Source organism: Lissotriton helveticus, chromosome 1_1 (assembly GCF_964261635.1).
Source record: "Lissotriton helveticus chromosome 1_1, aLisHel1.1, whole genome shotgun sequence".
Taxonomy (NCBI): Eukaryota; Metazoa; Chordata; class Amphibia; order Caudata; family Salamandridae; genus Lissotriton; species Lissotriton helveticus.
Window position 1 is genome coordinate 1,418,563,464 of NC_136057.1, and position 18,895 is coordinate 1,418,582,358.

Here is an 18,895-nt window from a genome sequence, read left to right on the forward strand (position 1 = left end):
CAATAGAGGCAGATGGGGTAAATGCTGAGGAACAGAGGTATCTCATGATAAACATTTATGGTCTGATTTAAAGTTTGGAGGATGGGATACTCCATCACAAATGTGACAAGATATACAGTCCGCCATATTACAAGTATAGTAGGACATAACGCACTCGCAATAGGGAAGATGGGATATCCGTTGTGTTTGGGGCCAAGTATCCAGTCTTCCAAACCCTAAATCTGGCCCTAAGTTTCCAAATGACCCAGAAAGTTACGGAGAGCCATACAGCACTCAAACGTGGTTTTGATTTTGCAGCACAGCAATAGGTCAAAGTGGATGTCTTCCCTTCACTCTATGTTAGAAACTTACTGATTTGTCTTCAGAAATACATTTTAAAAAACGTGTTTGTTAGTTCTCAACCAGCTTCTGCTAGTGCCCAGCAATCCTTGAACGTTTGCATGCTGTACTCACACAAAACATACTATGTGCACTGTGGAGAATTTGAAAGGACATTAGATAAGGGCAACTTTTATTTCTGTTTTGCAGATCTCGTTTATGCATGGAGATTTCCAACCCCCTTCCTCATATATGCAGCTCATTCGGTCTACGTACAGTTAATGAAATTTGGAGACAAGAGTCAACTATAGCAACAAATATTCATAAACGTGCACCACTCACCGTGAGAAGATTCCGGTCCCAATTCATAAAACCATGCAAGCCTTTGGCTTTCTTAATCAGGTCTGGGCCCTAAGGGAATATGTACAGAATATATTAGATTATTAAATCCAGTAGTATGGTGGAAATACTTTTGCTCAAGGTGATGGCATAAATGGAATGCAACCCAGCGTCATTAACAGTGACTGGCAATAATGAAACCATTTCAGCTTTTACTTTATTTCTTTGAGCAACAGACATCATTCAACACGGTCAGATTCGTCCTGATACTAAGTCAAACACATCACTCTGCAACTATGTGTAAAGAACTGCACAGTGACAAATAGGATGAGTTTATTAAAATCAGGCGCAATGGCCTGAAAGAGGAATGGCTATGACTATTAATATGGATCATAAAAGGACCTGAGTCCAAAGATGTAATATAAGGTAGTCCAGATGAGTAGCTAAGGGCAGCTTCTTAATCGACCAGGTATTCTTATAGATGCATGCAGGGCTGGCCCTAAATTGGTTTGACTGAGACAGCGCCCTGGGTGGAAAGAACATTTGCTGTTTGTTGTGGGGGCGGGTGTCATTGCGGTGGGACGGCAGGGGGTGTAATGAAGATGGGAGGAGGGCAGGTTGTTGATGGGGTACTAACAATTACGCTGATGTACATTAAGGGCTGGGACCCGATTGACACCAAGTGGGATGGGCGAGATGCTGTTTGCATGATGATATTAAGTCAGGTAGCTCTCTGCTGCGCCCCACGGAATATTGGCAGCTTGGGTCCAGCTCGCCCATGCCCAAAGCCGGCCTTGGATGCATGACAGCCTTTGATGATCTCAGAACAAAATTTACTATCTCTCCTGCAGATAACAGGCAATATTGGACGCTAATGGCAATAACAAGAGTAGTAACCACTAGGCTAACTATACACAAAGATCCTCACCAGAACAGTGTTTTAAAAAAACAAACTAAGGCCTCATACTTTTGTTTACCCATTAAAAATAAAGCCAACCCATAGAATACAAAATTCAAAACGCTTTACTACTCATCTCACTTAAAATATCACTGTTGCCAGAGTTTCAACATGGATCACATGCTCGAAATAACCCTCTTTATCACACTCTCTTCTTTTTAGTCAATAACGCCGTTTGGCAGTGTCTTAAAATCTGCAAAGCAAGCCTCTTCGACACCACCAATGCTGGCAAGGCCATGTTTAGGGAGGTCATAAATAAGAAGTATCGCTTGAACACATGGAACTAACTTTTCTGTCCCCAATTACAATAGAAAATCCAAAGTACTATCGCTGGTACCCTAGACCTTGCTGCCTCCACTGATACTCTAGGTAGGTCCTGTTCTCCTTAGAGCTAACCAATTTGATAAGCGATGCCCATCTTAAACTATGGCCATCGGTTTTCAACAGATACTTTGGAGGCCTCCATACCAGTGACATAAGGAATAGTGAAATGCCTTATGCCACAGGTATAATTACTGACTCACGGAATAACATGCATTGTTATTCTTCTGTCTGGACCTGGACCTTGTTATTTCTAAAGCAGGCATGCTTACTATCGCTACCCCTATTCATATAGACTGGTCTGACCACCTCCTCATCCCATTCTCTCTTCACCTATCACACTCTATAACTCTCGGCCAACCTAAGAGGGCTACCTCCTGGTACAGTGACACTAAAAATATTGACCTCGGTACCCTCTGTGAATCAGCTTTGCTATCACTTCCAAGGCTAGACCCGAACCCGGGAGAGGGGTTGGCCTAACGGCTAAGGCGCTCGACCTCGGACCTGGGGAACTTGGTTCGAGTCTCGGTAACGACGCCAAAAACCCCCTGTGATTCTGGGCAAATCACTTAATCTCCCCGTGCCTAAAAATGAAAAAAAAAATGTGTCCTCATGTAACATAACTGGTGCTATGTAAAGCGCTCTGATAACTGATTCGGTTCGGTTCTAGTTCGCGCTATATAAAACTCTGCAAAAAAAAAAAAAAAAAAAACCCTAGAGGTTAACAAACTCACCTCCCAATGCCTCACAGTCCTTACAGTCGAAATCAATAATGTTGCTCCTCTCCAAAGTAAAAAGAAAAGGCCTACTCCCTCAGCACCTTGGTTCAACAAATCCCTCCATGAAGAAAGGAAGTACCTAAGATTCCTGAAGAAACAATGGAGACAAGCACCCTCCACCGATAATTTGGCCACGCTTCGTTCAGCAAGATCCAAGTACCACAAGCACATCTTCCTTGGAAAAGCGTCGCACTTCAGAACCCTCCTTGACTCAGCCAAAAATAGACCCAAAAAACTATTCGATCTCATCAAGAATCCAAGCTGCTCTCCCCCAACCTCCAAGCTGGAGGATTCTACAAAGAAAGCAGCGGAATTCGCTATATTCTTTGACGAAAAAGTGAAATCATTTGTGGAGCAGGTTATTCATCCTACCACTCCAGAGGAGCGCAAATCCTTAGCCTTTTGGCAGAACTTTGACCCCATCTCTGAAGATGCCCTCCTCAAATGCATCCTCGAAACAAAGCCCTCCAACCATTCTCTTGACGCCATCCCTAGTGCCATTGCCATTGACTTCTATACCCATTCTCTTTCCTATTGGACCACTCTGGTTAACCGCTCTCTCCGTCAAGGCTCCCTTCCTGTTTACTTCAAAACTGGGCAGGTCACCCCTCTGCTTAAAATACCCACTGCTGATGCGAACGACCTCAACAACTTCCGCCCCATCACTAACCTACTTTTTCTTGCAAAAGTCACAGAAAGATGTGTAGCTAAACAACTCTCTCGTCATATCAAGGACAATGATCTTCTTGACAATTTCCAGTCTGGCTTCTTTCAGAGCTGAGGCACTGAAACAGTCCGGCTGCAAGTGATTGATGACGAGCTGCGGCTACTCGATTTGGAGGAGTCTTGTCTTCAAATTCTCCTTGACCTCTCTGCAGCCTTTGACACTGTCAATCACAACACTCTCCTTAACACTCTTCAACAGAGAATGGGCATGGAGGGCACTGTGCTTAAATGGTTTGCTTCCTTCCTCTCTGATAGATCCCAGATGATCAAAATGGCAAACAGTCTTTCATCTCCCTTGGCGGTAGGTCAAGGTGTTCCTCAAGGTTCTATACTTGTACCCACATTGTTCAACCTCTATTTAGAACCATTGGAAAATCTCCTTAGTAAATCCGGGATCCACTATCATCTCTAAGCGGATGACACTCAAATCTACCTTAAGGTGGCCTCCACTCACGCTCTCTCCAGCCTAAGCTCTACTCTCAACTCCATTCAAAACTGGATGTCAACTCATCAACTGATTCTGAATCCCCCGAAAACTGAATTCCTCCTCACTTTCTCCTCCCCGATTCAATCATGGATGGATCAGATTAATCTACTTAACAATAAACCCATCATTGTCAACAGCGCAAAATCCCTTGGTGTCATACTCGACAAAAAACTCAATCTACTCTCCCACATCAACTCCATTGCAAAGTTTGCTCGATACCAACTGTGCCTTCTTTGGGGGATTCGTCGCTTCTTCCCGGGACAAGACCTTAAAACCCTGGTCCAAAAGCTGGTTCTCTCCACACTGAACTATTGCAATTCTCTTCTTACTGGCCTCCCCAAATCCCATCTGTCCCCCCTGAAATCTGTTCTCCATTTAGCAGCTCGTTTCATATATGGGGCCAAAAGAAGCGACCAAATCACACCCATTTTATCTACCCTCCGTTGGCTTCCCATCGAGGCAAGATCTATCTACAAGACTGCCTGTATCACCCACAAAGCCTTGCACTCCTCCTCTCCTCGCTACCTGGCGAATAAACTGAAACTCTCTGGAGGCTCTAGACCATCACGTAATGCAGAAAATGTATTGCTTGAACCTCCCACTTTCAAGAACGAAAGATCGACGGCCCAATCCTTTTCAGGCAAAGCAGTGAGAATCTGGAACTCACTTCCGCCTCAGCTCTGGACCACCACCTCTTCCAAGGCCTTTAAAACTGACCTCAAAGTTCTCCTCCTTCAAAGACATTTCCAAATTTAATTCACGCCCTCTCTATTATCTGAAGGAAGTCCTTCCATTATAGGAAATTCTGTTCACCATGACTCTAGAAGTGCCTTCCCAGTGTGTTCTTGTAGTCTGTGTGCCTGCCATTTATTGCAGTATTGTACACTTTTTTGCAACGTGCACACGTCACTTTCCCTCATACAATGTATCGTTTGCTACCACTTGTATTTTGTTTGCCTCTGATACATGCACAATTGTCACTATTGCCTCATGTAACGTAACGTTTGCTTTTGTAACATGGTCACTTGTAATTTTCTCCTTATGGATCATTTCTGTTCCTATTGTGAAGCGCTCTGACACATTCGGGTAAAGTCCGTGCTATATAAAAACACATAAAATAAATAAATAAATACAAGTTTCTCTCTTGTTGTGTCCTAACATACAATTACTATTAGTGCATGTAAGTGTGCACAACTTGTTCTCATAAATATAACTAAAACCAATTGAAATCAATACCACTGATCATTTCATTTTGAAGGCAAGTTACAATTTTTGTCCGAACTCGTCTTTTACACAGGAAGAAATACGTCGTTTACTTTTTCCTCATCACTGTTGAAAACGCATCTTGCTATCCTTTTTTTGTAGTTTTGTACTGAAAATGCATAGTTATTATTCGTCTTCTGTAGTTTAATTCATTAACACCTCTCACCACGGTGTTGTGACTGCGCCCCCCCTCCGACCCCACTTAATGGAACTCTGCTCTCCTGGTTTTTGGGGTCTTGACCTGAGAAAATCTACTATTTGTATATATATATATATATATATATATATATATATATATATATATATATATATATATATATATATATATATATATATATATATATATATATATATATATATATATATATATATATATATATATATATATATATATATATATATATATATATATATATATATATATATATATATATATATATATATATATATATATATATATATATATATATATATATATATATATAGAACTCTAATCACTAGTATATGCAGTAGACCTTTGTACTCTCTACCATTCCTATGTGACTGACTCTTAGAGTATACCCATTCGTATCCCTTCCTTGAATATCTTTTCCTTGTGTGACTTTATAACTTGTACATTTACAATTTTGTGTTGTTTGTATCTTTTATGTAACGCATGTAATCCTAAGTCCCTATGTATCGCAACTGGTTCTTATGTAAAGCGCTCTGACACCTTCGGATAATGTTCGCGCTATATAAAATCGTATTAAATAAAAAATTAAAAAACAATTCAAAATGGTAAATTTTGGAAGAGCCCGCCCTCACTTACCGGGCGCATGCCCAGATGGTAGGTATTCCCGAGGCAGATGCAGCATCCAAGCGCCCGCAACTGATGCGCCGTGACTCCTTTCATGGTGCCCTGTGTCCCCACGGGCATAAAGACCGGCGTAGGTACCTCCCCATGAGGCAATCGCAGCTCGCATGCCCGGGCTTTGGATACCCGGCATTCCGCTAGCACTCGTAGAGAAAGCGGCGCTGCTGTGCTAGCGGAGGCTGCCATTGCTGCTACGGATGCGACGTCACCGGAATGCGATGGAACCACACAGCAGGCCGCCATCTTAGGAGCTGTACGGCGGAAGTATATTCAGGGGGCAGCCATGTGCGAAAATCGTCACCAAAAGCAATGGGAGAACACCAGCAAGCAATAATCGAACATGACATTTTAGAAGAGTAAAGTGGGAGAATTTACAATTAATCAGGACAATATATTTTTCCCATTTACTTCTATTGAAGGAGAGGCAATTTCAGGCGAGACTGACAGCCCAAATGAAAATATTTTTAGCTTCGAAGATGATGATCGGGACTCTCCGACCTAAATCGTGTCTATGACAAGTTTAAAATATAGCAGTTAGCAGTCAAGTATAGCAGCCAAAGGCTTTTCAAAACCGATACGCTGTATGCCATAGAAAACAAGCACTGGAAAACCCATAAGATCCCACCTTTGGGACCTGTTGGTTTTGCCAATGGTTTTTAGCCATGGTTGTCGTGGTGGGCACTGCGGGCATGGTAGTAATTGGAAGGGTACACGCGGTTAGATAGCATCCACCTGCTATTTCAGAGGGTAGACGCTGTCCACCCAGCCAAGAAGTTGGGGCCCACTGAAAAATGCTGAACTCTTCCCAGTGTAATTGCTAGGGGGCTTTTTTATTTTTACCTGCAGCTGGATCCAAGATAAAGGTGGAAGTTAAAGGGCCATCAGACATACTTTTTCAATGTGATCCTGCCTGGGAACGGTCTGGAGCCTCACACTAGATGCAAACACTTTGGAGGGGAAACAAAGGTTAGCTTATCACTTCCCAAGTACTTGAGAGAGGCATCCTTTTGACTTTGTTTAGTCCCTGCATATAAGAGATATGCATGCACAGTCAGAATGTCAGTTGTATCGGTCTGTCCCAGTATTTACATAATGATTTAAATAGCACTATTTAATATTTTGTTTTTATAGCGTTACTCAACCCAATGCAGGTTGTCAGAGTGCTTTACATAACATACACATTATTCACTGACCAAAAAATCATGTAAGTATGTAAATCAATGTACAAGATTTATTATATAAGACAGTGAGGGCTACAAGGTATAGGAGTCACATGTTCTTCATAGCTCACTGTGCTATATTAGCGAGATTACAATGTATGAACTGCAAATAATAAAAGGATCTGTGTTAAAAGCAGTAACCCACTTACCCATCTACATAAAATAAAAATCTGTTTTCTGCATGTTATATGATGTGCTTTGAAATATTAACCCTGTATGCTACTTTAATTTAAACCTGGGACTGGACAAAACACAGATCTCGCCAGGAAAAACATTAACCTCCAGAATTATCTTTCCATTGTTATTATTCTCTGAGACTTACTGGGCATTAACATATCTCTACAGCATGTGCCTTAACCTCATAAGATATTTTAAAATGCAGACTATGCAACCAATTAACCAGAACAGATCTACTGCCATTGTTCTCCTTGTTGCCAATTTCTTTGTGTCAGAGATTTAAACAATATAAATATATAAGCAGAGGCTCAGATTTTGTGTTGCGGTTGCACCACTTCTGAAAGGCCGGCTAAACATATGTGTGCGGTCCTAATGTGATGTATTTTCTTGTGAGGTCACTTCATGTGATGCCACATGCTATGTCACTCACCGTGACATCATGTGTTGTGATGTAATGTGCCATGATGTCAACTGCATATTTCTTTACTTGGTTAGGCCCCCACTTCTATTTTTTAGGACTTCTGCCCTGCCTGTGGGCGACTGCTAATAAGGAACATACCAGCACCAGTAATTACTGTACTCAACTGACCACTCCTAGAGCGCAGCCAGCCTATTTAGTGATCCCTGCACATAAGGATGACAAACCATACTAACGTATGGACACCTGCACGGTATACTATAAACAACAGCTACGAAACCCCCTCCATTTATGCACCGAATGGGTGTGCTCACACAACACGGAACACTGTGTCACTCCATTATTTAGGAGTAAAGAAAACGCATGAACATAAAAGAAATCTTCACTATCTTTATACCATAAACAACAATTCAGTTTACCAATCCAATACTGGAGGATAGTCAGTAGTTCGATACAAAGTTCCTGAGCTGCTGAGATTGGACCGGATTGGCCCAAAGGAAGTATAGCTCAGTACCGCCTTGTTGGAAATGGGATCCCTGGCTGGCCAGGGCTTTCGCCAAAGTCAGTCAGAGACCACCACTCCCAAGTCAGGGCAAGGGAGTTACACGCCAAGATAACCCCTGCTCACCCTCTAGGTAACGTGGCACGAGCAGCAAGGCTGAACTTGGGAGGCGATGTAAGTTAAGTATTTGCGCACGCACCCCAGCAACAACACCCAGGACCCACCACAAAGGAAACTCCACACAAGGTTATATAAAAATAGCCTTTGTATTACACCAAAACACATTAGATAAAAAACACACTTTACAATGTGCCAGAGGCACGGGCAGAATTTACAGGGGATATGTACAAGACAGGGCCAACTGGACCACTGTCAGGCATCAGCACTTTTAGAAGTAACACTTTCAGAAATAGCACTTAGAATGTAAAATTACTTTATCACAAAATAGCACACAACCAGTAATCGCTGGTAACCAGGACCTCACTAGCACCACCTGTACTAGGGAGAAAACAACCACCTAAGTATTACAATACCTGTATGGGTGTAAGCACATAACACATGATGCATCAACAATACATTCAGAGGTGTAAAAAACAAGGCACATGACGCATAAAAACACATTCAGAGGTGCAGCAAAAGGAACAATAGCGCCAAACTCACGTAAGTCACCACCTGTGACTGTCCCTAGGCCCTCTGGCCTTGTTGGGGCTAGGACGCCCTGTGTCCAAAGTGTCAGGGTCCTAAACGTGGCAGTTGCCCACAAAGTGCTGGGCAACTGGGTAGCACAATGATGGGGCCAACACGCTGGGGGAGCCTCACAGGCTCTGCAGAATGACTGTCCCCTTGGAGCCTCGCTGGGCTCTGAATACACAAATGGCCCCTGAGCCTCTCGGGGCTCTTAAACAACAATGGGGTCGCCTGAGCCTCTCTGGGCTCTTAACTCATGATGTGCCCCTCAAGAGCCTCTCGTGGCTCTAACAAATGGTGTGCCCCCAAGAGCCTCTCAGGCTCACACACGAAATGCCACCTTCGTCGGAGTCCCCCTCCTGGGGACTCGAAGCAACTATGGCCCTCCCAGAGCCTCTCAGGGCTCTTGAAGCAAGAATTGCCCCCACGACGTTGGAGCCTCTCTGGGCTCGTACAGAATGCAGCCTGGGCCTCTCCTAGGCTCTTAGAAGGAATGCCCCCGGGGCCCCACTCACCGGCTTCCTGTGGCGGGGGGAGGGGCTCCTCCTCGCAGGGGGACAGGACTCCTCTTCGGCCCTGCTCCTCATCCCTGGGGACACATGAGAGCTCCCGCTCCTCGGGGCTCGCCGCAGACTTCTCCCCTCTATCTCCTGGGCTCTCCTTCTCCCCGGGGCTCTCCCTTCACATGGGAGCCCCGGCAGGCAGCAGCTTCCGGCTTCACTCTCTGTCCTGCCCCCGGCCTGCCTGACTTCTGGGTCGCGGCTGTGGGGGCGGGACTTCCGTCGGGCCGCTCTCCGATTGGCCGGCCGGCAAACCACTTCCGGGTCGTCGCGGGCAGTGCGGCGACCCGTTCCAGGCACTTTTAGGCGGGGGATAAGTTACCGAGGGGTGGGCACCCTCGAAGTAAAAGCGAAAACGGGCGGCAAGGTCCCTGGCAGGGTGGGCACCTGCCAGGCGACAAAACACTCGAAAATAAGCAAGGTGGTACTCGCTTGGGGCGGACAATGCCGGGTGGGCACCGGCCTCTGCAGACAAAGCGCTCCCAGCGCTAGAGGGGTGACCACAGCGCTCCCAGGCGCTAGCTGAATTTTTAAAGCGCCTCCTGCACAAAAGTACCAAATAAAGCGCTATTAAGCACTGGGGGCCGAAATCAAGCGCTCCTAAGCGCTAGGGGAGAGTTCAGGCCCCCAAAGTCCAGGCAGAGTCCTTCAGCAAGGCGGGGGGGCAAGGCTGGGCCCAGAGCCAGCTCACTGGGTCTCCAGGCAGGGAGACAGTCCAAGTGGCGGTCCTCTGGCCCAGCAGCAGCAGCCCCCCTCAAGTAGGATCAGGAAAGAACAACATCTGTGGGGACACAGCCCCTTCTTATACTGTAAAATCCTTTGTTTCAAGGTGCAGAGTGGGGGGAAAACCAGTTACAGCTGGCTTGGGAGCACTCTTGATGGCCCAACCACCCATTTCTTTCACTGGGGAGGCTAGGGTGGTTAGACACACCACAGGGGGCGGAGCCAGCATTGTGTGGGGGAAAACCCAGCCCACCCAGGACACAGGTACACTCCTCCCACACATCACTCATGCTAATCTCCCACTCACCACCGGGCAGACCCATCCAGACTTCCTGGAGCCTGGCATGCCAGCCAGCTCCAGCCAATCACGCTCCAGCACCCTCACTGCACACGTACAGCCATGTCTAGGAATGACACTTCCCCACTAGACACATACATGCCGCATACACCATCTTGCAGCATTCACTCTCACGAGTTCACACATACCAGACTCGAGCCTGTACACCCCACGCATCAGGAACTACCAGGGACACATACATTCCCCATGCATTCCTATGGGCGGGCAGGCCTAGCTCAGCACATGCACTCAGAGTGCGCACGCACTTTCCACTGGGACACATTGAAAGTGCGCAGAATCCAAAAATCACCATCACCAGGTCCCCATTTAAAGGCAAAAACTCTAGGGGTGAACCTGCCCTAAGGGCCAAGTCCAACACAACCCCCTTCCAGCCAAAACGCAGGGTAGCACAATCACCACCGTGATGGACTTCCCTGCTTGGGGCGATAGAACACGGACGCGGGCCCACAACTGCAGGGACACCCTCCTGTTCTACGCCACGGTGAACCCATGGGATTCCTTCTAAACACACTGTCTGGACCAACTGGGCTACCCCACTGGTACTCCCAAATTGTCCGCGGCCAGGACCAGGCCCTGGGCCACCCAGGTGCCACCGGTCCTTGCCTATTCGCAGAGCGGGGGGTAGTAACCCCTGGCACATAGCGGCCATTTTCCACTCTTCCTGTCTGCAAGACAGGACTAGACTGCCACTGGTTCTCCAGCCTAGGGCCTACAACCTCAGGCGGACCAGGAGTCTCGGGGAAGGCTCTCCTCCCCCTACCTCTTCTTCTAGGGTTCCTCCACCTCCGACGAGGGTTACACCTAGAACGCCATTCCAACCCAGGGCTTATCCACTCAGGTTGCACCGGGGTCAGAGGTGGGCTCTCCCACCCTCTGCACCCCCTTCCAGAGGTCTGCCCTCTCCCACCTGGAGAAGTTCCTCTGGAAGAAGAACCGGTCAGGACACTGGTTACAGTCGTCCTACCCTTCAGGTCAGGCTGATCCTGAACCTGGCTTTCCAACCTCTGGTCTAAAACCTTCGGTGGAACAATTGCCTGGCACTCCAGGACTTCTGGGGACTCACACACAATCCCCCTGAGGCTAACAAATGACACATCTGTTGTGTGACTGTCTGTCTGGCGCAGATCTCCCGCCCTCTGTCCACCTGACAGTGCGTGACGATCCCCCAGACCAGAAGTGGCGCCACCCGGGTCCCCCCGAGAAGATCTAGCCCAACTGGCTAGTCCCTGGTCCACTGGTGCATCCACTGGGAAACTCATCCCCCAATCACTCCTCACGCTGGACTCCTGTACCCTCCCTACCGCAGCGGTACTGCCAGCCTCTAGAACCACAGGAGCTCTGGTTACAGACGCTCCAGGTCCTCTAATCACTGGGAGATCCTCCTCAAGTGTACTACCAGGACAGCCTAGGTCCCCAACCTGGTGTTCCCTCAAGAAACCACCCAAGTCCTGAGGCAGGGCATCGGGGACCTGGGGACCCTCGGTCACCCACTTACTCCTGCTCCACTGAGCCAGGCAGTAAGCCCCTACACCCTCCTCGCTATCCTGGGACCTAGCTGGGCTACACTGAGCCTCTTCCACCACGCTGGGCTGGAAGATCCCTGACCCACTACTTTCGGAGTCACTCACCAATGACTCTAGAGAACCTCTAGCACTCTCCCAGCGGTCTGCTTCATCTGCAAGCTCACATGCCTCAGACAATCCACACCCCAACAGGTGTTGGCGCAACCCTGGTGAACAACAACTGAGCAGGTGCTCTTTGACAATCAGCTCAAACAAGACATCAAAATCATCTTTCGTGTGAACTTGCACCCAAGCCCACAGGGTATCACAACATTCATCCTCAAAATCTACCCAAGACTGGTGAGACAGTTTCCTACTGCCCCTGAATTTCAACCTATACTCCTCTTCTGGGGAAACATGTACCAGACTGGGGGAACTGGGACTGGGATTTCCTATACTGGAATCTAAATAGCTGCCACCACTGGACTCAACCCTCCCTGGGGGATCCAGAAACTCAACACTGCGCGCAGGGGATAGTCTACCCTCCTGAGCTACTTTGCCTCTGGTGGCGGCCCTCTCAGCCTCCTCTATCCTTTCCTGCGCTAAGACCCTCTCGGTCTCTAGCTGTTGCTTTCTAACGCCCAGCTGTGCCATAGCCTGGGCATGCTCCAACCTGAGCTTCTCTAAAGCCAGCTGGTGCTCCCTTTCTCTCCTCCTATCTTCCAGCTCCTCTGGGGACAGGGAAAGGGATGAGGCGCTGCCTCCTAAGCTGGACCCAGCAAGGGACTCCCTATCTATGGGGTCCTCACTATCTGCTGGCGTCCCTGTGCTATCATTTTCTTCCTCCTCTTCAGACTCTTCAGGGCTCCCCTCTGACCCACCACCCTCATGGTGTGAGACCCGGGCCCTCTCCTCACTGTGCTCACGCTCCCAGTCCTCTTTCTGCCATTGGATTAGGTTACCCCTAAGTTGGGACTGGGTGTCTGACTCATTCACTGCAATGTCTCTCTTTTCGCAAAACTCTCTCAGTTCATGCAAAAACAGACCCCAGACATTAAAAGCAGACTCCATCTTGGCAGGATGCTCACAGACACATGCAACACAGGGGACTTAACTGTCAGAGCTGAAGCAAGAGTCCAAATTACAAAGGTATTCAGCAAGCTCTCTACCCCAGAGAACTCACACTCACTTGTCTAGTGCCACACACCATTCATCCACACACAACCCTCCCCTCGGACTGGTAAGGCAGTTTCTACCACCCCTGATTTCTCAACCTGACCACATGTGACACAGGTACCGACTCTGGGCGCAGGGCGGGGGACAAATGTACTGACACAATTACACAATGATACCTTTAGGAGAAGAAAATATGAAACTTCCAAAAACAATCCCCTAAAATGTGGTCATCTAAAATGCAGAGCTTTGTGGTATGGCCAGTTGCCACTGTTGTACAACGCAAACACAAATCCTTATCCTCACCGCTTGCCGCCAATGTTGGAAATGGGATCCCCGGCTGGCCAGGGCTTTCGCCAAAAGGCAGTCAGAGACCACCATTCCCAAGGTCAGGGCAAGGGAGTTACACGCCAAGATAACCCCTGCTCACGCTCTAGGTAACGTGGCGCGAGCAGCAAGGCTGAACTTGGAGGCGATGTAAGTTAAGTATTTGCGCACGCACCCCAGCAACAACACCCAGGACCCACCACAAAGGAAACTCCACACAAGGTTATATAAAAATAGCCTTTGTATTACACCAAAACCCATTAGATAAAACACACACTTTACAATGTGCCAGAGGCACGGGCAGAATTTACAGGGGATATGTACAAGACAGGGCCACCTGGACCACTGTCAGGCATCAGCACTTTTAGAAGTAACACTTTCAGAAATAGCACTTAGAATGTAAAATTACTTTAGCACAAAATAGCACACAACCAGTAATCACTGGTAACCAGGACCGCACTAGCACCACCTGTACTAGGGAGAAAACAACCACCTAAGTATTACAATACCTGTAGGGGTGTAAGCACATAACACATGATGCAATGCATAACATTCATTCAGAGGTGTAAGGGAGGAAAACACATGATGCATCAACAATACATTCAGAGGGGGAGGAGCCTAGCTCGAGAGCGTAATGGCCGCCTTTTAGCTCGGCTCCGTCGGCCCTCCGGCTAACCTCGAATATCCTGTAATATATCCTGTGCTGCGACGATACTTCACTACAGATTTTAGAATTTAAAGACCCACTCTTACTCACCGTCTGGTCCGGAGGCTCCTGTGTGCTGTGGGTCCGCAGCTGTGCCCTCGGTGAGATTGGGGCCTCCGGGCGCTCGAGACCGGGACCTCGCCTGTGGGACCCGACCGGCGGTGCAGAGATTGCCGGCCCCGGCCGTGAGAGTGAGCCACTGGTGGGAACCGTTGTGTGTATGTCCCAGCGATCCTGAACCGGCCCCGATTTCTGGACCGTGCGGCTGGAGGGGGACGAGATGTGTTGGGGGCTGACTGTGTGAAGGGGTCCCTTCGCCTTTGTCCTGTCCGGCAGCCCCGGACCCCGCGCTTGGCTCTCGCCTGTGGGGCCTGCCACTGTTCGGAGGGGCCCCCCCCCCCATCGAGCGCCTGCCCGTGCTTTGCCGGTGAGGCAGTTGTTGGGAGCCTCCGGAGGTCTGTAAAGTCCTGCATTTGGGAACTGTTTGGGGGCCCACGGTGGAGTGTGGGGCGGCGAAACTCACAAGATGGCTACCAACAACGTGGGGGGTGATCCGCTCTGCACCGACGCTCCTTGCTGGCCGGATTGTGCGGAGGCCTGGGCGTGTACTCGAGCGCCCACGCCCGGAGATGTCCTGGACGCCTTGATGTCCCCCGGTGCTTCTACCGACCCCATGCGGCCCGCCGCCATTTTGGGTCGCCGCTCTTTCATGCACCCCTATCGTCCTGATGCCTCCATTGCTTCGCCCCCTTCGGCTGCGCCAGGAGTTGCTGCTGTTGTTCTTCGGCCGCTTGATGGGCCGGTGGCTTTTGAACCTCTGCCTTCTCACCGCCTGGACTTCGAGGACTTCCACACGACGCGGAGATCTGCTCCCTCCCGGACGGCTGGGAATTATTGTGGGCCACTGTTTGCTCCCGCTTCGATGGATTCGAACTTTTGTCCTGGAGGGGTACCTTTGTACTGTCGAACTGCGCACCTGGACTCCGGCTTGCTTTTGCCTGCCCTGTCGTTGCTGCTACAATTGACTTGCTTTATTGACTTTTTGCATTCCCTCCGTACGGTGGCTCTCCCTAACCTACATCACTGCCGTAAATCTGGTCAACATTACGATTACTCTGTGCTGGGTGGTCCGCTCCATATTATCCTTTATTGGGTTGGTTTCGTGGTTAGGAAGGGTTGGGGGTAAGTTGCACAACATGATAGTTTGCTGGTTTACCTGCCCGTTGCACTGATGCTTGTATTCCCGACATTGTGAAACGTTAAAATTTCCCCCTCCTCCCCCTCCCTGCGGGTTTCTGCTGTATGTGAAGGTGTAGTACTGATTTGATACTTATTCATTTGTTGGTCGGGGGAGGGTCGTAGCCGAATGTGTTTGTTCATATCCTCTGGCTCCTCCCTCACATTTTATTTTTTTGTTTCATATTCCCTCTCCTCCTCTTTTTGTCTCCTTATTCACTTTCTTTCTTTACTATATTTCGGGTTTCGGATTAGGGCGACAGGCACGCTGTTTGGAGGGTAGGCCGTAGCCTTCTGCTGGGGTGCGGGGTGGGACGGGTGGGCGGGGTCTTTCAGATGTTTTCTTTTTGGTTCTATGGCCCTTTTCTATCCCTTTATAGCGGTGCCGCTTCTGTCCTCGCTTCTCTGGCATGAGTGGGTTGGGGTCTGTTGCTATGCCACTTTTATCGGTTTCGATGCTCCGTTGCGACGCCATACCCTTCTTCTCGCCAGCTCTCCACTTTCTTCTGTACTATTAGCCGCGGGATGCCTGGCCCGGGGTGGCGCCCCTCTTGCACGATTGTGTTTCTCCCTTTATATTTCTTTTCTTTGTTCTTCCTTTTCCTTTCCCCTGCTCTTGCCCTTCTTGGTTTTCTCCCCTCTGTTTCCCCCTTATTTTTCCCCCTTTCCCTCCCCCTCTCCCCTTCCCCCCCTCCCCCCCTTTTTTCCCAGGCTCGTATGGAGAGAAATAGGTTCCGTTCGTACAGTCTATCCGCTCCCCTTGCCTTTGTTAGCGTGTTATTGGGTGGGGGGCATGAGATGCTGGTAGTACTTGTATGCTTATCCACTATATTTTGCGTTTGTTTTGTGCTACGATCGACTCGTGTCTTTACATCCTCCTTCCCCCCCCTCCCTCTTCCCGTTTTGGCATGGGTGTATTCCTGTATATTGGTTTTTCCCGTATCTCTGAGTCTGCCATGAGCCTTGTCCCCTTATTATAAAATGGACCTCATTGATCCTGATATTGGGCCGTTAATGTCGCTTATCCCATTCTTAGCATTGTTTAAATATGTTTGCCTGACTGCCAGCTGGCCTTGTGTCGCTTATTTTGACTTTTGATTGTCTTTGACTTGTGGCCGGCCGGATTGGTTGTAGGCCCACGCATGTTTATCCTATTGATGCAAATGAAGGTCTTCAAAAAAAAACAATACATTCAGAGGTGTAAAAAACAAGGCACATGACGCATAAAAACACATTCAGAGGTGCAGCAAAAGGAACAATAGCGCCAAACTCACGTAAGTCACCACCTGTGACTGTCCCTAGGCCCTCTGGCCTTGTTGGGGCTAGGACGCCCTGTGTCCAAAGTGTCAGGGTCCTAAACGTGGCAGTTGCCCACAAAGTGCTGGGCAACTGGGTAGCACAATGATGGGGCCAACACGCTGGGGGAGCCTCACAGGCTCTGCAGAATGACTGTCCCCTTGGAGCCTCGCTGGGCTCTGAATACACAAATGGCCCCTGAGCCTCTCGGGGCTCTTAAACAACAATGGGGTCGCCTGAGCCTCTCTGGGCTCTTAACTCATGATGTGCCCCTCAAGAGCCTCTCGTGGCTCTAACAAATGGTGTGCCCCCAAGAGCCTCTCAGGCTCACACACGAAATGCCACCTTCGTCGGAGTCCCCCTCCTGGGGACTCGAAGCAACTATGGCCCTCCCAGAGCCTCTCAGGGCTCTTGAAGCAAGAATTGCCCCCACGACGTTGGAGCCTCTCTGGGCTCGTACAGAATGCAGCCTGGGCCTCTCCTAGGCTCTTAGAAGGAATGCCCCCGCGGCCCCACTCACCGGCTTCCTGTGGCGGGGGGAGGGGCTCCTCCTCGCAGGGGGACAGGACTCCTCTTCGGCCCTGCTCCTCTTCACTGGGGACACATGAGAGCTCCCGCTCCTCGGGGCTCGCCGCAGACTTCTCCCCTCTCTCTCCTGGGCTCTCCTTCTCCCCGGGGCTCTCCCTTCACATGGGAGCCCCGGCAGGCAGCAGCTTCCGGCTTCACTCTCTGTCCTGCCCCCGGCCTGCCTGACTTCCGGGTCGCGGCTGTGGGGGCGGGACTTCCGTCGGGCCGCTCTCCGATTGGCCAGCCGGCAAACCACTTCCGGGTCGTCGCGGGCAGCGCGGCGACCCGTTCCAGGCACTTTTAGGCGGGGGGTAAGTTACCGAGGGGTGGGCACCCTCGAAGTAAAAGCGAAAACGGGCGGCAAGGTCCCTGGCAGGGTGGGCACCTGCCAGGCGACAAAACACTCGAAAATAAGCGAGGTGGCACTCGCTTGGGGCGGACAATGCCGGGTGGGCACCGGCCTCTGCAGACAAAGCGCTCCCAGCGCTAGAGGGGTGACCACAGCGCTCCCAGGCGCTAGCTGAATTTTTAAAGCGCCTCCTGCGCAAAAGTAGCAAATAAAGCGCTATTAAGCGCTGGGGGCCGAAATCAAGCGCTCCCAAGCGCTATGGGAGAGTTCAGGCCCCCAAAGTCCAGGCAGAGTCCTTCAGCAAGGCAGGGGGGGCAAGGCTGGGCCCAGAGCCAGCTCACTGGGTCTCCAGGCAGGGAGACAGTCCAAGTGGCGGTCCTCTGGCCCAGCAGCAGCAGCCCCCCTCAAGTAGGATCAGGAAAGAACAACATCTGTGGGGACACAGCCCCTTCTTATACTGTAAAATCCTTTGTTTCAAGGTGCAGGGTGGGGGGGAAAACCAGTTACAGCTGGCTTGGGAGCACTCTTGATGGCCCAACCACCCATTTCTTTCACTGGGGAGGCTAGGGTCGTTAGACACACCACAGGGGGGCGGAGCCAGCATTGTGTGGGGAAAACCCAGCCCATCCAGGACACAGGTACACTCCTCCCACACATCACTCATGCTAATCTCCCACTCACTTCCTGGCATGCCAGCCAGCTCCGATCACGCTCCAGCACCCTCACTGCACACGTGCAGCCATGTCTAGGAATGACACTTCCCCACTAGACACATACATGCCGCATACACCATCTTGCAGCATTCACTCTCACGAGTTCACACATACCAGACTCGAGCCTGTACACCCTACGCATCAGGAACTACCAGGGACACATACATTCCCCATGCATTCCTATGGGCGGGCAGGCCTAGCTCAGCACATGCACTCAGAGTGCGCACGCACTTTCCACTGGGACACAGTGAAAGTGCGCAGAATCCAAAAATCACCATCACCAGGTCCCCATTTAAAGGCAAAAAGTCTAGGGGTGAACCTGCCCTAAGGGCCAAGT

The 18,895-nt window shown here is 49.5% G+C and overlaps 1 protein-coding gene across 1 annotated transcript in view; it reads right to left on the bottom strand.

Moving 5' to 3' along the window:
* QTRT1 (queuine tRNA-ribosyltransferase catalytic subunit 1) overlaps positions 1–6,279 on the bottom strand; it is a 345,830-nt gene extending 339,551 nt beyond the window's left edge. Inside the window, exons 1-2 of the mRNA XM_078685122.1 lie at positions 6,000–6,279; positions 661–729 (exon numbers count right to left, since the gene is read on the bottom strand). Coding sequence (XP_078541248.1) covers positions 661–729; positions 6,000–6,230 — 300 coding nt within the window. The 5' untranslated portion in view covers positions 6,231–6,279. The remainder of the gene's footprint in view (positions 1–660; positions 730–5,999) is intronic.
* Between the last annotated feature and the right edge of the window lie 12,616 nt (positions 6,280–18,895).